The sequence below is a fragment of the Malaclemys terrapin genome, chromosome 2 (genome assembly GCF_027887155.1).
Source record: "Malaclemys terrapin pileata isolate rMalTer1 chromosome 2, rMalTer1.hap1, whole genome shotgun sequence".
In the NCBI taxonomy this organism is placed as follows: Eukaryota; Metazoa; Chordata; order Testudines; family Emydidae; genus Malaclemys; species Malaclemys terrapin.
The window spans coordinates 273,539,800-273,560,332 of NC_071506.1; the positions used below are offsets into that span (position 1 = coordinate 273,539,800).

Here is a 20,533-nt window from a genome sequence, read left to right on the forward strand (position 1 = left end):
CAGTTTCCTGGGAGTGACCCCTTTTGTGTGCCAGGCCCCAAGGACCTACACAATTCCACAGAGGCAGGCCCATGGTCTCTAAGACTGGCCTTTGGCACCAGCATCCCCTGTCTCTCTCCATGGATTCCTGCAGTGAATCCAGCCAAAAAAGAGTCCTGTGGGAGGCTCTCAGTGAGCATTTACAGTGACACAGTCAGTCTTTTCAAAACAAGGTAACCATTTATTAGTCACCTGTTTCTGAAAATCCTTAACTTCTACCTCTCAGTGTTCAGCTAAGCCATAGTCCCTCCTGGCCAAGCCTTGATGAGCCAGCCAAGTTGTGATGGACTCCATCTCTGGCTCTCTCTCCTCTTTGTCCCGCAGATCTGGGCTCCCGAGTCCCTGCAAAAAGCTCCTTTCTACCAGTCACCTGACACATTGTTCTCCAGCTCAGCTCACAAGTCCTGCTTCCTGGGGTTTCCTTCTGTTAGAGATGATTGTTCAGTCACTGGGGCATCTCTTTGTCTTGCTGGACCCTCTGTTGATTTGGGTCAGTTTGGGCCAGTTTTTTTAATGACTGTATTCATTCCTCCGCAGACAGCCAGGGGACACACACACACACACACCCACCCCTCCTGCATTGTTCCAGGAGCAGTGTTAACCCTTTTGGACCCACTTGGAACATAAGAATGGCCATACTGGGTCAGATCTAAGTTCCATCTAGCCCAGTATCCTGTCTTTCCACAGTGGCCAATGCCAGGTGCCCCAGAGGGAATGAACAGAACAGGTAATCATCAAGTGATTCATCCCCTGTTCGTATTTTTTCACACAATGCACAATCAACCTGTGGAACTACTTGCCAGAGGATGTTGTGAAGGCCAATACTATAACAGGGATAAAAAAAAAAGAACTAGATAAGTTCATGGAGGATAGGACCAACAATGGCTATTAGCCAGGATGGACAGGGATGGTGTCCCTAGCCTCCATTTGCCAGAAGCTGGGAATGGGCGACAGGGGATGGATCACTTGATGATTACCTGTTCTGTTCATTCCCTCTGGGGCACCTGGCATTGGTCACTGTTGGAAGAAGGATACTGGGCTAGATGTACCTTTGGTCTGATCCAATATGGCTGTTCTTATGCTTGATTTTAATGAAGCACCTAAAAATGATAATCTATGCATTTGAAACAACTGCCACAGAAAAGTCACAGCAAAACCAATATACGAGCAGAATGGAAATCTGTCATGTGACTAACAGTATTTTACAGTCATTATAAAAAAGAAGTTACCCCTATGCTAAGTAATTTTTCCCTCTCCCAACCAGTCTGAAAATACACCTTTCTGCCCTAAGCAAAAAAGTCATGTCTTGGATATTAAATTAAAGCTACGTAACACCCCTGCATACAATTATAATTCAACCTGAGATGAGATTAAGTAAAAATTTACCAGGGCACCGCTGCTCAGCAGGATCATGAATATGATAAAGCTTTCAAACCAGCTATGTTCAACAACTTTGTAGCAGGTTTTCCTCAGGTTCCACCACATTTTGCCTGGAAACTTTGTGGTATTCACCACACAGCAAGGGAAATATCGAACACAGCCTGAAAGAGGGACACGTGTTACATGAGTACCCAGGGCAGCCATGGAAATTTCTGGGTTCAGGGGAAAGTCTTTAGTTCCTCAAACTTGTCTGTCTCCTCTTTCTCAGTCCTTTATTATTTGAAAGCAAACTACAAAATTATTTTTCAGCAATTAGGAATATCTTGCACCCATTAGTGAGCTACCTTCCAGCTCACTGGAAATTGGTAAGAACACTGGGAATGCTCTAGGAATGCTGATGGCTGGGTTTACAGAACAAAGCAAAACAACAGGATGGACCTCATGGCATTGGAAATTTACCAGCTATCTCAACACCATGATTAGCATTGAGAGATGGAAGAACAGCACAACTGGCACAAGCAGTCATTGTATTTTAGAAATTAGAGATAAAGATAATCTGTAGGGTCATCTAGTCCATCCCCCTTGACTGCAGGATTGTTTCCTACCTTGTCATTTCTAGTCATTTATCCATTCTATGTTCAAATGTACAAACTGACTGGGTTTCTACTATATAACTTGTATGACTAGTCAACTGTCTAGTTGATCTTACAGTTTAGGAAAATGTAGGTTGAATATTGGGAAAAGTTTCCTTTCAATCTCAGCACACCACTCTGTAGTGGCGAGGACTCACCGGTGCAGCACCTCCTTCGGGTCATCCTGGGAATTAGCGCTTGTCCAGCCCAGAGCGCTCTCTGCAGGCAGGTGTCTCACCTGCCTTAGGGCTCCCCATGTCCCTCCCAGACCCTGGTGCCCCTTTCCTCAGGGTTCTGCCCCTGCAGTACCCCCACTGTGGGTCTCCCCTCCCAGGTGATCCCCTAACCTTCTAAACCCACCTTGCCTCAGTAGCTACTGCCAGTCATCATCCAGCCCCCTTTCCCTGGGGCAGACTGCAGTCTGTAATGGCCACTCATCATCAGCAAAGGGATAGGACCTGCTGCCTTTGCCTATTGCCAGGCTGCCCTTCTGTAGCCCCAGTAACTTCATAGGTCTTCAACAAAGCCTGCAGCCTGGGGGTTTACCAGGCTAGAGCTCCCCAGCATCCTTTGCCCTTCCCCAGCACTGCTCCGCCTCAGGTACCTCACTCCAGGGCTAGAGTGAGACTCCCCTGTCTCCTAGCCCCACAGCCCTTTCATCCAGGTCAGCTGTGGCCTGATTAAACCAGCCACACCTGTGGCTGCTTCCCCAATCAACCTAGCTTGGCTGCTTTTAGCCCCTGTTCTGCAGGAGTGGGGCAGCTGCCCCACCTCACACTCATATACTTTTTAGTACTTATTTAATTATAGCTGGGGCAGGTAGAAGTGCCTATTATTAAGGTTGCCTGACACTTCCCATTATAAAACCCCCTTTTCAGTTCCCTTATAACTTTGCCAAACTTTAACCATTTGGGCTGAAATTTTCCTTGTTGGGTGTCTGCCACAAGCCTGTGCAACCTTAATTTGGCTCTTTGTGCATATGGACTATGATACAGTCTTTAATTACACGATCACATACTTTTTTTTTCCCCACTGGACCCTGGTCTGATTCAGTGCATAAGGATGGACCTGCTCTGGGGATGAATAAGGGTTGTGGTAATGAAGAAAAGTGTTATCTGTAGGATCCTTGCCTCATTTATTCCAAAAGCCAAATGTGGTATAGTGCATGAGGCAGTGGACTGCAGGAAGAGAAAGGATGGCCTCATGGTTAAGGCAGGTGAATGATGCCTGGGGAATTAGACTATACCTCTGTCTCTGCCACAGACTTCTTATGTGGTGCTAGTCAAGCCACTTAAACCAATCTTTTCACAGGTGGTCACTAATTATATGCTCCTCATTCTCTGGGTTCCTAACAGAAGACCCTGGGGGGGTCTCATGAGCAGAAGTGCTGAGCACACACAACCAGTAACTGAAATTAATGTGATCTGTGCTTTGAACATAGGAAGTGCTATATAATGCTAAGTACTCTGAAAAATCAGGTCGTAGGTGTCTCCAATTGGGCACCCAAAATTAGTGGATATTTTTGAACTTAATCTCCCTGAGTCTCAGTTTCCCATCTGTAAAATGGGGAAAATGCCATCCCCTCACCTTACAGAGGTGTTGTGGGGACATATGTTTGTGAGGTATCAGAGGGGTAGCCATGTTAGTCTGAATCTGTAATAAGCAACAGAGGGTCCTGTGGCACCTTTAAGACTAACAGAAGTATTGGGAGCATAAGCTTTCGTGGGTAAGTCTTGCATCTGAAGAAGTGAGGTTCTTACCCACGAAAGCTTATGCTCCCAATACTACTGTTAGTCTTAAAGGTGCCACAGGACCCTCTGTTGCTTTTTACTGTTTGTGAAGCACTCATGTACTATAGTGATAAGCACCAGAGAAAAGCCCATGAGGAATTTAATAATGCTGTCTTCATAGGAGATTTTGAATAGTGTACAGTAAATAAGGCATGGGACCACATACTGATCAACAAAGAGAAAACAAAATATTGAATAGCTGCTTATCAAGTGAGAATCATCCATTCTGTGCACTGAAGGAGGCAGGGATGCTATAAAAAAAAATAGTATGTGATCATGTAATTAAAGAATGTATCATAATGCATATACACAAAGGGGCCAAGTTAAGGTTAATTTATGTAAGAGCCTTTGATGAGGGACCTTGTCAAAGGCTTTCTGGAAATCTAAGTATACTATGTCCACTGGATCCCCCTTGTCCACATGTTTGTTGACCCCTTCAAAGAACTCTAATAGATTAGTAAGACATTATTTCCCTTTAGAGAAACCATGTTGACTATTGCTCAACAATTTATGTTCTTCTGTGTGTCTGACAATTTTATTCTTTACTATTGTTTCGACTAATTTGCCCGGTACTGACATGTTTTACCCTGTTACTTCTACTACAGACAGTTCAGGGAGACTACTGTTGGCTCTGAGTAATAACTGATATAAAGTAGGGGTTTGGATGAAATATTAATAAATTTAATTTTTTCTCTAGTGAAAACCACAGTATTCTTAGTTTTGGCTAGAAGGAGCCAGCTGTGAAAATTAAAATAAGCATTGAGTACAAATTTTGACATGAAGTAAACTTGTAAAGCTTTGCAGCAATTTAAATTGTGCTTCTGGACTTACCATCTTACAGAAAGGAGTACTTGTGGCACCTTAGAGACTAACAAATTTATTAGAGCATAAGCTTTCGTGGGCTACTGCCCACTTCTTCGGATGCATAGCCCATGAAAGCTTATGGTCTAATAAATTTGTTAGTCTCTAAGGTGCCACAAGTACCCCCGTTCTTTTTGCGGATACAGACTAACACGGCTGCTACTCTGCATCCTACAGAAATTCAGCTGAATACTAACAAGTTCTCTGTGCCTGTTTCATGTGTGTTTGACTATTACACAGATCTATGGATGAAAAGTTCTGTGCAATTACTCAGTAATTATATTATTATTAAATACTTTGCAAGCAGACAGAGTGCCTTGGTGTTGAGTGCCTGAGTGTCTCAACATTACCTAGGAGAACAGGCTGCTTTGGATTGTTTGTCTCACTTCCTAGTCATAGTGAAATTAGCAGATCCTTACCTTCTGGAAAACAGTTATCAGGTTCTTTTACGAATTCAGCCAGCTCAGAGATCTGTTTCAGAAGCTCCTCAGGATTTGTCAGATCCACTGTGCTGCCTTCAGAACAGCTGATGTCATCCAGGTGCTTTGCAAGAGAAGACAATGTATCATTTTTTTGTTTAAAGTAGTCACTGTGCTTTCAAATAAACTGAATGCTCTTCTTACTACATTCTGTTGCACACCAGAAGCAACTACAACAGTACAGTCATCATCAGAAGGGTGCCCTCTGGTTGTTGTGAAGGAAACTGCAGCCCCCTGCTCATTGGTAAGGGTGCTCTGTACACTGCAGCCCAGGTGGCTTGGTTAATTTCAGCTGAGCTTCGCCTGTCTTGCCAGCCTGGATTTGAGCCGACAGGTTAGTGAAAGGGAGAGCCCAGAACCAGGGGGAAGAGGGCATTCACCTGACCTGAGCTTGGCACTGTAGGGAGCCAAGAAAGTAGATTTAAAAACAAAAATCTGCTAGCCGGACAACCCTCCCCTCCACCCCCCCTCCCCCGTTTCCAGGGTTTCATTTCTGAAAACAGCTGGGCAGGTAACCCCAGGCCAAGCCAGGGGAAGGAGTAAAGGGGAAACAAAGTCAAGCTAGCTCCATCTTTGATCCTGTAGTAAGGGCTTCATTCCTGGAAGCACAGTGCCCCCCCTCCCTGCTGCATTGGGGCACGTGGCCCTGTCTCATCCCACCCCACCTTCCATCCTTGCGGCTCTCCTCACTGGCTAACCTGCCTCCCCTGCCCAGCCCGCTTCATTAGCCATCTTTCCCTGCATCACAGGGTGTGCTACCTACTATGGAACGGTGAGAAAGAACACATTTGGGTAAAAACAAGTCCTGGTTAATGTGCTGCTCTCTCCAAAGTGCGCCAGGCTTTAGCAAAGTATTTAATTAGCCTCCACAAACTTCTTTTCCTCACCTGCAGATTATAGTGATCTTAGCCCAAGAAGCCCTGGAATGTGATTCCTTCTGAGGACATGCTCAATTGAGACGTAATGACATTGACTTGGTATACAACAGAATGAATAAGAAGAGCATAGGATGGATTTTATTAACACTATTGAGCTGCTTGTGAATGATTTTGTGACTATACATATTGGTGACTTCTTTCTCTGAATGTCACTGTAATTGGCAGTGAAAGTTGCTAGATTTGTCAGTGGTCACTTTGACACTTATTTTCTCACTAGGGAAACCAAAAAATCACTAAATCTAGTGACAAAATAGCTAAGTTGGCAACATTCTGGTGGAATGGACTTTCTCCCCTGAAATATCTCCACATCAACTTAAAGCCAAAGCTAGATTTAAAGGTACTAGATTAATCACTGTAATAAAACTTGCATATGGGAATGATTCCAACTTTTCTTGAATTAAGTGCATATAGTTCTCAAACACAGACAGGCTTTAAAACATTTCACTAGTTAGAGCTGAAAACAATTAAAATCAGCGCACTCCACCTAGGGAAAAAGAGAGCGAGAGAGAGACAAATAGAGAAATGAAAATACAGTATAGTTTATTCAGAGTCCTATTTGGTAGAGCTCTACACATTTCTGTTCAGAATGAAAGTACTGTAAAATGCCCTCGATAATTTACATGAATTAGAACATGTAATCACATAAAACATAATGTATTCTCCACTGGCATAGACTTCCTTGTATTCCAGCATATTTCACACTTCACACCACTAGAGATGTGTGAATAATTCATAACAAATTATTTATTCAGTGAATTCTGCCACTTTTTCTGTTTCCAAATTGCTGATGAACAATTTGTGATTTTCTTGAATATGTTCCTTATTCAAAATTATTCTCCAAAGACTTGTGTAAATAATCATGAGATTTAATTTTTTACTTTTTGTGAGCAATTCATTTAAAATATTTTGTATTTGAAATCTGAGCTGTTTTGATTGGACATATAGACAGCATTGTATATGTCCACTCCCTGACTAGAGGAGTATAACCCTTAGATATTCAACTTGGAAAATTGTTTTTAAGATTACATATACAAAATAAATTTAATGTGTTTTGAAATTATACAGAAAAAAGACTGGAAACACCAGAATGGTCCCTGAAACCATTTTCTGGGACAAAACATTTTTGGTAATTCAGATGTCAAGTAGACAATGTTAATTTTATAGGTAATGTTTCTGAATCAAAGGCAACTCAGAACCCAGTTTCTCTTCCTAATAAAGTTTTTAATTAATATTTATAAATACAGCATTTTGCCATTTCCATTCATAGAGATCCAACTATTCCACCCTTAACCAATGAGACAGAATACTTTAAGCTAACTATAACTGAGCCAAGTGAATTTATCAGTCATGTTATGATGCAAATATTAATTAAAAATGGAACTATGATGAACACCTGCATGGCTAAGATATCTGAGGCCTTCCCAATACGCGAAGAAAGAGTTCTTGTGCTTTAAACACAAAATAGAATAATAAAGATAAAATTTATTGTACAACATTATTTTTGAGTCATTATCTTTATTAGATTCCAAAAAACTGAAACAGAACATACAGGAATTGGCCAATGTTGGTGATTTCATGTTAGGTAAGAACATGGTGTTACCTCTTTTTGTCCTTGTGAAGATTCATCCTTCCTTTGTTTACATATGTTAAACTCACTTAAGTCTTCAGAGAAAACCTCAGATCCTTTACTCCAAACTCCTGGACTTTTACATTGCTCTCCCCTCTGCCTCAGGTGGTTTTCCTGCTGAAGATAATCTAAGATGGGTTTATTTTATTTTCTCTTTTCTTTTTTGTGGCAGAGGGATAGCACACTTAATTTTAAAGTAGAACACTCCAAATGGAACACAAAGCACCTTGAACTGCTCACTTGTAGTCTTGGGGAAAAGTGGGAAAAGTTTGCCTTGGTTACCTAAAATAAATTAAGGCCTGATCCAAAGCCCACTGAAATCAATGGGAATCGTTGCATCAAAACCAAGTGAAGAACTCAGGATCTGAAGGGGAGATTTTAGATTCATAGTCAATCATGACTCCTGTGACGTTCCCACGGGTACCCAGGATTCTGAGGAACTTCTCTACCACATGCCCTTAGCAAGAGAAAGCCTTGTCAGTCCCTGCTGTGGGTCAGCTCACCAAGTCCACCGCCCATGGGCAACACACACACTGCCCTCTACACCTATGCAGGCCCCACACTCGCTCTCTGGCTTAGCAATAGGCACCCTCCAACCCCCAAACTCTCCCAGTATCTCCCTGGAGTGTCCAGGCCCTGTTTCACTGTACACTTGCTGTATTCACATTTGCAGCTCCCAAAGATGCATTACACCCAAGATTTACCAGTTATACCTCAGATCACAACTCCATTTAACATTCAGCACTTAGATACATTCATAGTGAAAACAAGTAAAAGTTTATTCAACAAAGTATAGAGCTTCAAGTGATAGCAAGCTGAAGTATTAGAAACAAATGGTTACATATAAAAGAAAATCATTACATGCATTCTAGAACCTAGACTTACTGAACTAGTTACTTTCATATCTTATAGAGCAATGCCTACCCAAAGTCCTTCCAGAGTTTTACCACCAGACATGGCTGTGATCTGTTCATGAGACAAGTCTTGCTGTCAGATTGCCTCCGAGGGGAAAGATGCAGGGTATACCTCTGCACCGCCAAATATATCCCACTATCCACTGTTTTTTACTCATGAAAAGGATTCCCTGCTACTGTTTATTTTTCCCTGTAAATTTCCTCTTTTGAAGCTTTTGTAATGTCTTTATTAGCATTTGACTCAGTATACAAACAGGTACCCATTGTGAGACATACAATGCCCAATACACACATGACCAGACAGAGAGATAAATGCCATTACTTGCTGCGTGAAAGAAACATTCCTGAGGTATGTCACCGCTGGGTTACCTGCCTTGAGAACCTAATTTTCAGTATAGACACATAACTTTTTAACTATTATCAGCGCACACATTTTCCAGTGATTATGATGTCTAGAAACCTCACATGCCACCATTTAGTGAATCATTATGCATATAACTGACCCAAGGGATCCCTGTAAACTCTAAAAACAACAAGGAGTCTGGTGGCACCTTAAAGACTAACAGATTTATTTGGGCATAAGCTTTCATGAGTAAAAACCTCACTTCTTCGGAGGCATAGAGTGAAAGTTACAGATGCAGGCATTATATACTGACACATGGAGAGCAGGGAGTTACTTCACAAGTGGAGAACCAGTGTTGACAGGGCCAATTCAATCAGGGTGGATGTAGTCTCTCTGTTCCTTAGCAATACAATGAAGATGATTCCAAATGTCACTGAGGGGATAGTTGATATTCACGTTATCAGTTATCCACTATATATTATGTTATTATTGTATGTAATAATATTGTCCTCTATACTACCTGTGAGCTACTTGATGGCAATTAATCTGAAAGCATGTGTTTATACAGAATATGCCAACATTGTAGTGGTTTCCCCTAACATACTGGGTGAAATTAATTGGAGTTTTGCCTTTGACTGCAATGGAGCCAGGATGTCACCCATATTGAGTGTAGTGTACCATACATACTAAGTACTTCACTACATAGAACAGACAGTATAAAATAACAAGAGTTTTTATATATATGCAAACAAGTTTTATATATGGATCTGTAACAGGCTCAGATACCTCCTCTAGTAGCTCCTTGAGTATTCTAGGATGCATTTCATCAGGCCCTGGTGACTTGCAGGCATCTAACTTTTCTAAGTGATTTTTAACTTGTTCTTTTTTTATTTTATCTGCTAAACTTACCACCTTCCCATTAGCATTCACTATGTTAGGCATTCCTTCAGACTTCTCGGTGAAGACCGAAACAAAGAAGTCATTGAGCATCTCTGCTATTTCCAAGTTTCCTGTTACTATTTCTCCCTCTTCACTAAGCAGTGGGCCTATCCTGTCTTTGGTCTTCCTCTTGCTTCTAATGTATTGATAAAAAGTCTTCTTGTTTCCCTTTATTCCTGTAGCTAGTTTGAGCTCATTTTGTGCCTTTGTCTTTCTAATCTTGCCCCTGCATTCCTGTGTTGTTTGCTTATATTCATCCTTTGTAATCTGTCCTAGTTTCTATTTTTTATATGACTCCTTTTTAGTTTTTTAGATCATGCAAGATCTCGTGGTTAAGCCAAGGTGGTCTTTTGCCACATTTTCTATCTTTCCTAACCAGTGGAATAGCTTGCTTTTGGGCCCTTAATAGTGTCCCTTTGAAAAACTGCCAACTCTCCTCAGTTGTTTTTCCCCTCAATCTTGATTTCCATGATTTCCAATTTTGAAAGATTCCATTCCATTACATTCCATTCTTAACCCATCCATCTTTTTGATGAGATGACAGAAGAGAAAGAGAGATCTCCTTGTTACGAGTTCACAGCTCGAGCCCTTGACATTATTTCCTCTCTGCCTGGTTACCGATGCCAAACATAGATTTCAAGGTCAGAATGGCCCAATGTGATCAGCTAGTATAAATTCGTCCATAACTCGGGCAGAAGAATTTCACCCAGTAATTCCTGCATCAAGCCCAGCAACTTGTGATCCAATCTTGACTTAAAGACTCCAAGTGATGGAGAATTTACCTAATCCTTGGTAAATTCTTCTAACGGTTGATCACCCTAACTTTAAAAATTCTAAACCTTATTTCCAGTTGGAACTTTTTTAACTTAAACTTCCTGCAGCTGGATCACGCTTTGCTAAATTAAAAACCCCATTAGTATCAAACATATTCTCCCTGTATATGCTTCTTACCTGTTTAGAGAACTCAGTTTCTGAGAATGTGGTTGGCTTATCATCATCTTCTTCATAATGTTCACTATCAGAATCTGCCTCAGCAATAGGGACACAGACAAACATGTTAGGGTTGGTGATAAAATCTTCAAGAATGCTAACTGAGCATTTGTCCCCATTTTTCTCAGTCCCATTGTTACTGTGATTTTCTTTACAAATTTTCCCTTCTTTCCGAGCCTTCAAACATGTGTTCTTGGCAGCCAATTTCTTTTTCTTTTTGGCAGCTTTCTTTGGATGCTGGCACTGTCCACAACAGTAATCCCATGTTGCGTGTTTCACCAGGTAAAGTCCCCTGTGGATCCGAGCAAATGCAATCTTAAGATTGTTCATCTCTCCATCATCTTCGGGTGCTTGGAGGTTGTCAGCACTGAAGGAGTTCAGCAATAGTGCAATGAACAGGTTGAGAACCTGAAAATAATTGAAATAAGAAGAAAATCATGGCAATATAATTTTGAAATGTAAATAATGGCTTGAAGATTAGCCAGTTTCTAAACAATTTTTTCTTAATGCACCAACCTTAACAAGACAAAATGAAATGATTGTTTAGCAAATTATTTTTCATGCAGCATATTTGGCTCTCACAAATGTATATGTTTCCATGATCCTCAAAAGAAAAAAAAGTAGATTTTGTTTAGCATAAAATGATGACCTTATTGCCAATACAGGGATATGTATAAAAATCACACAATTTAACTGAAACATGAAAAAGAGTAATAAAAAAATTGGTGTATCACAGTACTCCATCAATCCCACAAGGAGGAGACAATTATATAAAATTACAGATACACTAATTACGGGGGTGCTGTTCCTTTAACAGGACAATATTGTTAAAACAGTGTTGGAGGGATTTGTGCAATAGAGCTATCAGCCTGGATTGTAGGGTAAAGGCACAGTCTGGGCCTAGTACAGGATAATGAAGGTCTAATACTAGTCTCACAACAATTTTACCTAGGTGTAATTACACCAGACCTGAGTGGAGCTCCTTCTGATTTGCATGGATATGAGATCAGAATCAGGCTCAGTGTGTCTATCAACTTTGTAGCATTGTAATGAAGAATATTCTAGGACTTACTCCCCTTAGGCAGAGTCAATTTGATTGCAGGCGGCACTATAAAATGTATATCCAGTTAGCTGATGAATATATTGCTCCAAATATAGTGGTGGAGATGGTTGAATCAGCAGTTATAGAATCATGGTTTTTCCTCCAGGGTTTTCCAGAGGAGGGGGCCAGAAATTTGGGAGGAAAACCTATTTCTATATTCATTTTAAGATAAAAGGGGGATGAAATGGGTACTTACCTTAAAGTAACTGTGGTTTTTTGAGATGAGCTGTTTATATACATTCCACGGATGGTGTGCACATGCCCTTTGCACTCAAGTCTAGATTCTTTTGGCCTGCAGTGCCCATTGGGGGTCACACCTGTGCTCTGAGTGTTCTCATGCCTCCAAATGAGGGCATAAAGTGTGGGGCGACCCCAACTGCCCCTCAATTCCTTTGCCAATACAGAATCCTAATGTTATAAGACTGTTGTAGCAGGGAAGGTGGGAGAGGAAAAAATGGAAACACTATTCTGATCTTGTCTCTAATCATTGAGGTAATGTCTAACTATTTACAAAGAATGATACAGTCACACAGTGAGTGAAAAGATTCAGATATTGCAGGGTTCTGACTCTAAGCCAGGGGTGGCGAGAAGGAACTGAGTGGTGCTTGGGGTCACTCTGCCCTTTATGCCCTTCGCTTGGAGGCACAAAGACACTCAGGGTGCAGGCATGGTCCTAACAGACACTGCTGGCCAAAAGAATCTGAACTTGACTGCACGGGGCATGGGCACACTGTCAACGGAATGTATACAGACAAGCCCTGGAAGCTGCAGTATGGGTTTGAAGGGAGATTTTTTAAAATGAGATTCTTGAAAAAAGGTGTTGAAACAAAAGGGAATTTCATTTATGAAGGTCTGACTAAAAGCTCACTGAATTCAACAGATGTCTTTCCATTGATTTCAGGTTTGGGTCAGGTTTTAGAGAAGTCTGAGCAAATCGAGAGAACAGAGAAGTAAAATTCCTTTAAAGTCATTTGGTAAGCCTTGAATTACAGCTCTGGCAGAATGTTTTGCGTTAAAATCCTGGTGCAGATCTGGTGCTACCGATATTTTAAGAAGCTCCCACAAACATTTTCTTCTTTGGCCTCATGTCTCAGGAATATGTGGGTGGGGCTCAGAGTGGAGGGGTAATGGAGTGGTGGATCTATACATTTGTCATCCCATTTAGACAAATATGGATTTTTTCATAACCAGGCACTCATCCTGTGGGCCAAAGGAACATTGTTATCCTCATTTTACAGATGGGGAAACTCTGTTTGGGTTTGTTTACAGATGGGGAGGCACAGAGATGGAGTGACTTTGTTAAGTCCACACAATGAGATAGTGGGAGAGCAAAAAATAGAACCCAAAAATCTAACAACATGCTCCTGTGAAACATCACTTGTAAAACAGGTAAGACGTCAGGAACAAAATAGAGGATCAGGAGACATTCAACATGTGGGAGTGGGGGAGGGCAACCACCTTCCCACTGCTAGATCTGGTGGTTACCTAGTGAAACTGTATGAGATTTTGACCTCAAAGGGAACTGCTCCCAACAGTGCATCCCCAATAAATGTCTTCAGCAAAGGGAGGATGGGACTCTAGAAGACCAGACTGAGAAATTTCCCCAAAGTCAGGACAGACACTGAAAGGACTAGAAGAGAATTCCTTAGGGAACTGTGTCCACCTGATTCTGACATCTCTGCGGGGAACTTTCTCTGCAAAGGTAAGAAGTTGTGGAAGGTGAGATGCTATTGACTAGGAAGGGACAAAGAGTGATTAGTTTATGATGTTAGTGAATTCCCAGCTGAGCTTTTGTAAGCTAAATGTGATATGTATATGGGGCCTGATTTTTTATAAATGTGCAGACTGAAAACCATGCCAACTTAAAATTTCACAGCGACTCCAGTGATATAACTCAGATCCTCTTATTCTACAATGACAGATGCCACTGAAGTTAAAACTGAATCTCTGTAATCAGTAAGGGACCAAAGACACACAGATGATGAGTTCTTGATTTCATTCAGTAAATCCACACCATCCTGTTCATTATAGTACTGCCCTTCTATAGCACCTTTCATCTCAGGCTCTCAAAGCTCTTGAGAAACATTAATTCATCTTCCAACATCCCAGTGAGCTACAGGGACAGTAAATATCATTCCCATTTTACAGTTAGGGAAACCAAGGGAGATAGAGATTAGGTGACATTGGGCAAGATACAGTGTGAATCAGTGATTAAGCTAGAAATAGAATCCAAATCTCCTGCCTCCTTGCCTTCATTCACTACTAAATCACAATCACAAGATGTGTTGGGTAGGGTGGCGGCAGTGGTATAGGGATTTGGAGTAGCAGGATATGCTGGGGGACAGGCCGGGACACAATGGAAGGGTTCTGTGTTTTGTGCAGTGAGAAGGGAACACCCATAATTGGAACATCAGGGAATGCTGCAAGACTAGTTTGGTTTAGTATCACTGGACTTGTATACACGAACAGTTAGTTCACATCAAGCTGGGGTGTAAATCTACCCCACATTAGGTTGCTGCTCTTTAAGTGTCCTGTGGACCATGTAACTGCATACTAAAAGGTCCATAGTGAGCTTTGATCTAACCTGCTTTGAAACAGACTAAATGTTCTTGTAAACAAGTCCACTGACTCTACTTCTGTGACTTTCCCCAAACTCTCCCCTGATAAAGTGCCAGTTCTGGGTGAAACTTTGATTCAGGAAACCCAGCAGCAGAAGAAGAGCAACAGGATTCAGGTATAAACCCTCTTTCAAAGAGGTTGGCAGGTTCAGGCCAACTACTGGCAGCTAGTCTCCTAGGGTGGTTGTCCCAGTGTCCAACTCCTTCACTGTTTGTGGACTGTTCGGTTCTTTTGTCATAAGATCAAGGTGGTAGGAGTCCATGATCATTTATGATGCTTCGTATTGGACAAGACAGTTATCCCCAGATGGCTACCCCTTCTCCTGCCACATAAAGTTTTTGAAAGCTTTAAATTGTTTTGTTTTATTGCACTAAGCTTCTTACTATAAGAGATGACTGCCAGCTCCAACCTACAATTTTAAAATAACACATATGATGAGAATCTTTGGTCCTGGGACACTTATCATTTGCACCAGTGTAACTCTGTTAACTCAGATTGAGGTACTCCGGATTTATACTGGTGTAAGCAAGAGAAGAATTGGATCTTGTACCCCATGAGTCTTTCACTGTATATAGTTAATTTTGCATTGTGTTTTGAAATATGAGACTGTGGGGGGGAGGGGGAGGTGCCATGTAAACATCACAAGCTGATGTTTTTGATTAACTCTGAATGTCCTGGGTTTGTAATGTTTGTTTTAGGAGTAATTACAAACATCCCTGTAATGTTTGGTGCCCTTAAGCTACTCTTATGTGCTTTCAACCTTAACTCCAAATGAACTTAATTTTTGTGTGGGAATAATAAAAATAATCAAATCTTAATTTAAAAAAAAAAGATTCCACTGATATGCAGAAAGCAAGTTGGCAATGAAAATGTCATCTCAGAGTTAATGGGCCAGCATTTCCTTTTATGTATGCTACTTATACAGTAGTGTAATTACACTGATTTCCATGTAGTTACTCCTGATTTAGCCTAGTGTAAAAGAGAGGAGAAGTAGAACCAATGTCTGGCATCTAAAGAGACCTGAATTATGAGCCTGCATTGAGCTATGTACTGGCAGAATTCTGATTTCAGTGTCGCTACATATGGGTCCAGGGGCTGATTGCAAAGAACGTGGTGCAGACACAAGTTTTGATAATCATACGCTTAGTGATAATTTACACCAAACTCCTGATAAGAAAATAAATTCTTGCCAGTATTTTTTTTTCCTGTTAGAAAATTATTCCTCCCTGGAATGAACACAATGAATGGTGAAAGACAAATGGGATTTTCTAGAGCACAACATAGTGTGACATCTTTACCAATCTTTTGGGGACTTACCACTGAGTGATAAAAAGACAAGTCAGTATATCGTATACTACATATGCAATCAGAACAGAAAAATAGCTGGAAACTCACCACTAGGTTTCCTATCACCATGACGAGCAAGAAGACTAGAAGGCATAATGGTTTATCAGCTACCACCATACAACCCCACATGGTCTCAATCCATTCTCCACACAGAATTCGGAATATAATAAGGAATGAGTGGAAAAAATCCATAAAATGCCAACGTGGCTTGCAATCCTCAGATATTTTATAGCATTTTTCATCATATTTTTTAACATATTGTTCCCCAAAAAGTTGCATTCCTACCACGGCAAAAATAAAGACTATGATCGCCAGAACCAGGGTGAGGTTACCCAGGGCACCCACTGAGTTACCAATGATTTTAATGAGGGTATTTAAAGTTGGCCAGGACTTTGCCAGCTTGAAGACTCTCAGCTGTGTAAAAAATAAAACATAGCATTAGATAACAGAAGATTAGATATTCCTCAGATTGCATTGTTTAAAAAATAGTTTAAAACATTATATATACATTTTAAACTATTCAAACACTGTGAAATGTAGTGTATTTTAAAGTCTATATATGATCAATGCAATATAGACATACTGATCTGTATATGTGTTATATCACTATCCCCCGCTCTTTATCTGTTTGTGTCTTTTTGCTCCAGGGTAATGACTGTTTCTTAATAGCTTTATAGAGTCCAGCACAATGAGGCCCCAATCCTGGTTGTTGTCTTTGCACACTTCCATAACATAAATGATTATTATTACCCCTACTAATCATTTATTACCAACTTGTAATTTGAATGTCTCAGGAAATAATCTTGGGGGACAGCATATTGGCAGATTTCATTCTTCCAAAATTTCCATGTCTCCTGGAAACAAAACTTTAATAACCTTCCTGATTAACCTCATTTGTACTTGATTTGCATTTACAATAATCAAACTTTTATATACAAATGGTCTAAATTTTAGACCCACAACTCTAAGTTAATAGGAGTTATGGTTGTTCAGCACCTCTAGAAACCAGGCCAAGTACCTATCTTGAGTTTTGTTTGCCATCCATCACCATAGTATACAAGGCACATAACCAGCAAAACACCTTAAGCATATGCTTAATTTTGAACATGTGAATAGTCCTATTGATGCCAAAGTTTCTAGCTAAAAAAAAGACTGATCTATATTATATGGCTAGATAAACCAGCCACCTCTCTAAAACTCAGGCTAGTAAATGTGCCTAGCAATTATATAATATAAATAATGCCTATTACAATTTTTTTCCATCTCCAGCTCTGCTTCTTCTTTCTCAGTCTCTCTGCTTTTGCTTTTCATTCTGTCTATCCTCTGCTCCAGCTTTCACTATATATTAATGTTGGGGGGGTTTTCTACCTCCTTCACTCCAAACGTTTTTAACCATCTCCAAGTGAAATACAAATGCTGTATTAGTTTCAGTCAAATCCAAATGGGTTTGAAATCTGGCAAAATGTCTTTCCTATTTCTAGTACTGAGGCTTTACAAATTAATTTTCCTTGCACTCAATGGGGGGCACTGACATCCTCTCTATTATATTCATGCAAAAGGTTTTATGAGATTGAATCAGTATGAGACATTACCAGTCTGAAAGAACGTAAAATTGATAGCATTCTTCCTTTTCCGCTTTTAGGTAGAAAGTCAATTAATTCAATTAAGCTGATGGTGACAATTAAGCTGTCAAAAATATTCCAGCGCTGCTGAAAATAGTAATAAGGATCTAGAGCAATGATTTTCAAGATCATTTCTGCAGTAAAAATGCCAGTAAAGACCTGTGACAAAGAAAGAGTAAGTCATGTCAGCTAAAAGGGTACCATAAGCACATCTTCTCTTTAGACTACCTTCCTTTAAATATAGTAGCATAGCTATAGATAGGTCAATGAAATCTGAACAGCAGATCCTACGTTTATCATGTATTCATATAATGCATTGTCAATAAAAACTCTAAGCTTTTCTGCTGCATTCTAAAGGATGTTTAGAATGTCTGAAAACCAAAAGTAACAATATCCGTGAAGTTAACAAAAGAAAGAAAGAAAGAAAGAAAGAAAGAAAGAAAGAAAGAAAGAAAGAAAGAAAGAAAGAAAGAAAGAAAAGCTTTCTTTCTTATAAGCATTCTTTGTATTCTGGGTAGAAATATCCATAAATTAATTCTTGATATAGAATGTGAGAATTCACTTACCATGTTGCCTACGCAAAGCATGAATTTAAATGGGCGTGTCATGTTATGGTGCTCTAGTGCCATGAAGATAGTATTCACCACAATGCAAACAGTGATAGCGAGGTCAGTAAATGGATCCGTTACTAAAATTGTCACTTTGTTCTTGAGTCTCAACCATAGTGGACAACAGTCCCATACAAGATACTTTAGGGCAAAATCTTTCAAGCATGGAGGGAATTTCTGTTGTGATTCTTCAAGTTCTTAATGACAAACAAAAAACAAAGCAATAACCAAGTAATCAGTGCTGAGAAGAAGTGGCAAAAGAAGAACTGCAACTAATGAAAGCACAGGAAAAAACCCCAAATTCCATCACTTCACAAGTGATCAGGGAACTCTTCTTGATACTTTCTGAAATTATATCACTCGTTTTCTATAGTAGGCACTCCCTCACTCTGCAGTCATTTTAAATACCCTTCCTAGACCAGCGAATTAGTATTTAAACTCATTCTCTTCAGATAAGATCTGATTCAAAACCCACTGAACTTCTGTAGGCTTTGGATCAGGCCTTTATTCGTCAGATATACACTCCTATTGTCAACACCATTAGAAAATATGACTGGGGTAAAACCTTGCTCCAGATGCACCAAGGAATATAAAACTTTAAACTACTTTTGTGCTTTCTCCCCCACTTACATGTCATAAATCTTGTGTGCAACGTCACCAATGACCATGCTGCATGCAATAAATAGCTCTGAGATTGATTAATGCTGAAGTGAAATGCCTGTACTACACTTAAATTTTATTAGATCCACTTCACCTGATATCACACCTGAATCTTAGGAAAGTTTTAGATTCACTTAAAGCCAAATCTCACTAGAGGCAAAACTCAGTACATACACATAGGTAACATTTATTAGGTTCCAAATTGTCAGTGGATCTTGACAATGCTGGTTGAAACTGTAAGTAAGGTTAACAGTTATTTTCAAGGATCTGAGAGTGATGAAAAAAGTGGTGTGATTCTTCCATCTGGTGTATAGCATTCATTTGACTAAAATAATGTAATTTACATTTTTTTGGGGAAGACTGGGCAGCAAGTGTATTACCTCTGCAGTAAATGATCATTCTGGATACTCATATATCATTTATAGTAGTAGCTGACAGCCTGTGCTGTTGCATAGGTATAATTCGTAAAATCATGTATGTAAAAAAAGATGAAAATGGCTGAGAACTTAAAAACTAGACAAGTGATGATTGAACCTGGTGGTATTCCAAACAAAAAGAGTTCTCAACCATGCTTGTAGCTGTTTCCATTGTTCCACACTGACTCCACAGACATTCTAGGCTTCAGAATCACATTTGGGGTTATTGTGTGTGCTAGTTGTGTTATTGGGTGGGTGGTTCTGTTCATCTCTGTGTGTGCTGTATTGTGCTGGGAGAGTTTTGTGGATTTGTGTGGGTGGTAGTTAGGCACACAGGTTTGGTAGCTGGGCCAAGTAATCCACCATCTGTGCAATCTCCCTCATAGCACCAATGAAATTATTGAATGTAAACTAGCTGTAAAGTAAGGGTGATTGTTTGAATTACCTCTGATATCACAATGGTCTAGGACTCTTGGCATGGCATAGATACATAGATACTGTAGCCAAACACAGCATGGATATAATTCATCAAGTCAAAATGACTGAAAACTTCAAAAGTTTATAGCAAGAGACCGCAAAACCCAGTGATGATTCAACCTGGTGATATTCTGAACAAAAAAGAGTTCTCAGCCATGCTCACACTGACTTTATAGATATTCTAGGCTTCAGAGTAACAAACAGAATGACATTCTTGGGATTTTATTATAGAGATTACACACACCAACAAAACAAACAAAAACAATAACCAACAAAACCCTATGTCATGCTGATGTCATGCTAGGAGTCTACTACAGGCCACCTAACCAGGTGGAAGAGGTGGATGAGGCTTTTTTTAAGCAACTAACAAAATCATCCAAAGCCCAAGATTTGGTGGTGATGGGGGACTTCAACTATCCGGATATATGTTGGGAAAATAACACAGCGGGGCACACAGACTATCCAACAAATTCTTGGACTGCATTGCAGACAACTTTTTATTTCAGAAGGTTGAAAAAGCTACTGGGGGGAAGATGTTCTAGACTTGATTTTAACAAATAGGGAGGAACTCGTTGAGAATTTGAAAGTAGAAGGCAGCCTGGGTGAAAGTGATCATGAAATCATAGAGTTTGCAATTCTAAGGAAGGGTAGAAGGGAGAACCGCAAAATAGAGACAATGGATTTCAGGAAGGCAGATTTTGGTAAGCTCAGAGAGCTGATAGGTAAGGTCCCATGGGAATCAAAACTGAG

The 20,533-nt window shown here is 40.2% G+C and overlaps 1 protein-coding gene across 2 annotated transcripts in view; it reads right to left on the reverse strand.

Moving 5' to 3' along the window:
* The window catches only part of LOC128833204 (sodium channel protein type 5 subunit alpha-like), an 81,124-nt gene that overhangs the window by 27,228 nt on the left and 33,363 nt on the right, over positions 1 to 20,533 (reverse strand). Inside the window, exons 13-19 of one of the 2 annotated variants that reach the window (XM_054021228.1) lie at positions 18,189 to 18,427; positions 17,593 to 17,781; positions 16,049 to 16,414; positions 10,894 to 11,340; positions 7,720 to 7,860; positions 5,122 to 5,245; positions 1,426 to 1,580 (exon numbers count right to left, since the gene is read on the reverse strand). In XM_054021228.1, the coding sequence (XP_053877203.1) occupies positions 1,426 to 1,580; positions 5,122 to 5,245; positions 7,720 to 7,860; positions 10,894 to 11,340; positions 16,049 to 16,414; positions 17,593 to 17,781; positions 18,189 to 18,427 (1,661 nt within the window). The remainder of the gene's footprint in view (positions 1 to 1,425; positions 1,581 to 5,121; positions 5,246 to 7,719; positions 7,861 to 10,893; positions 11,341 to 16,048; positions 16,415 to 17,592; positions 17,782 to 18,188; positions 18,428 to 20,533) is intronic. The other variant, XM_054021229.1, reaches the window with a different exon arrangement.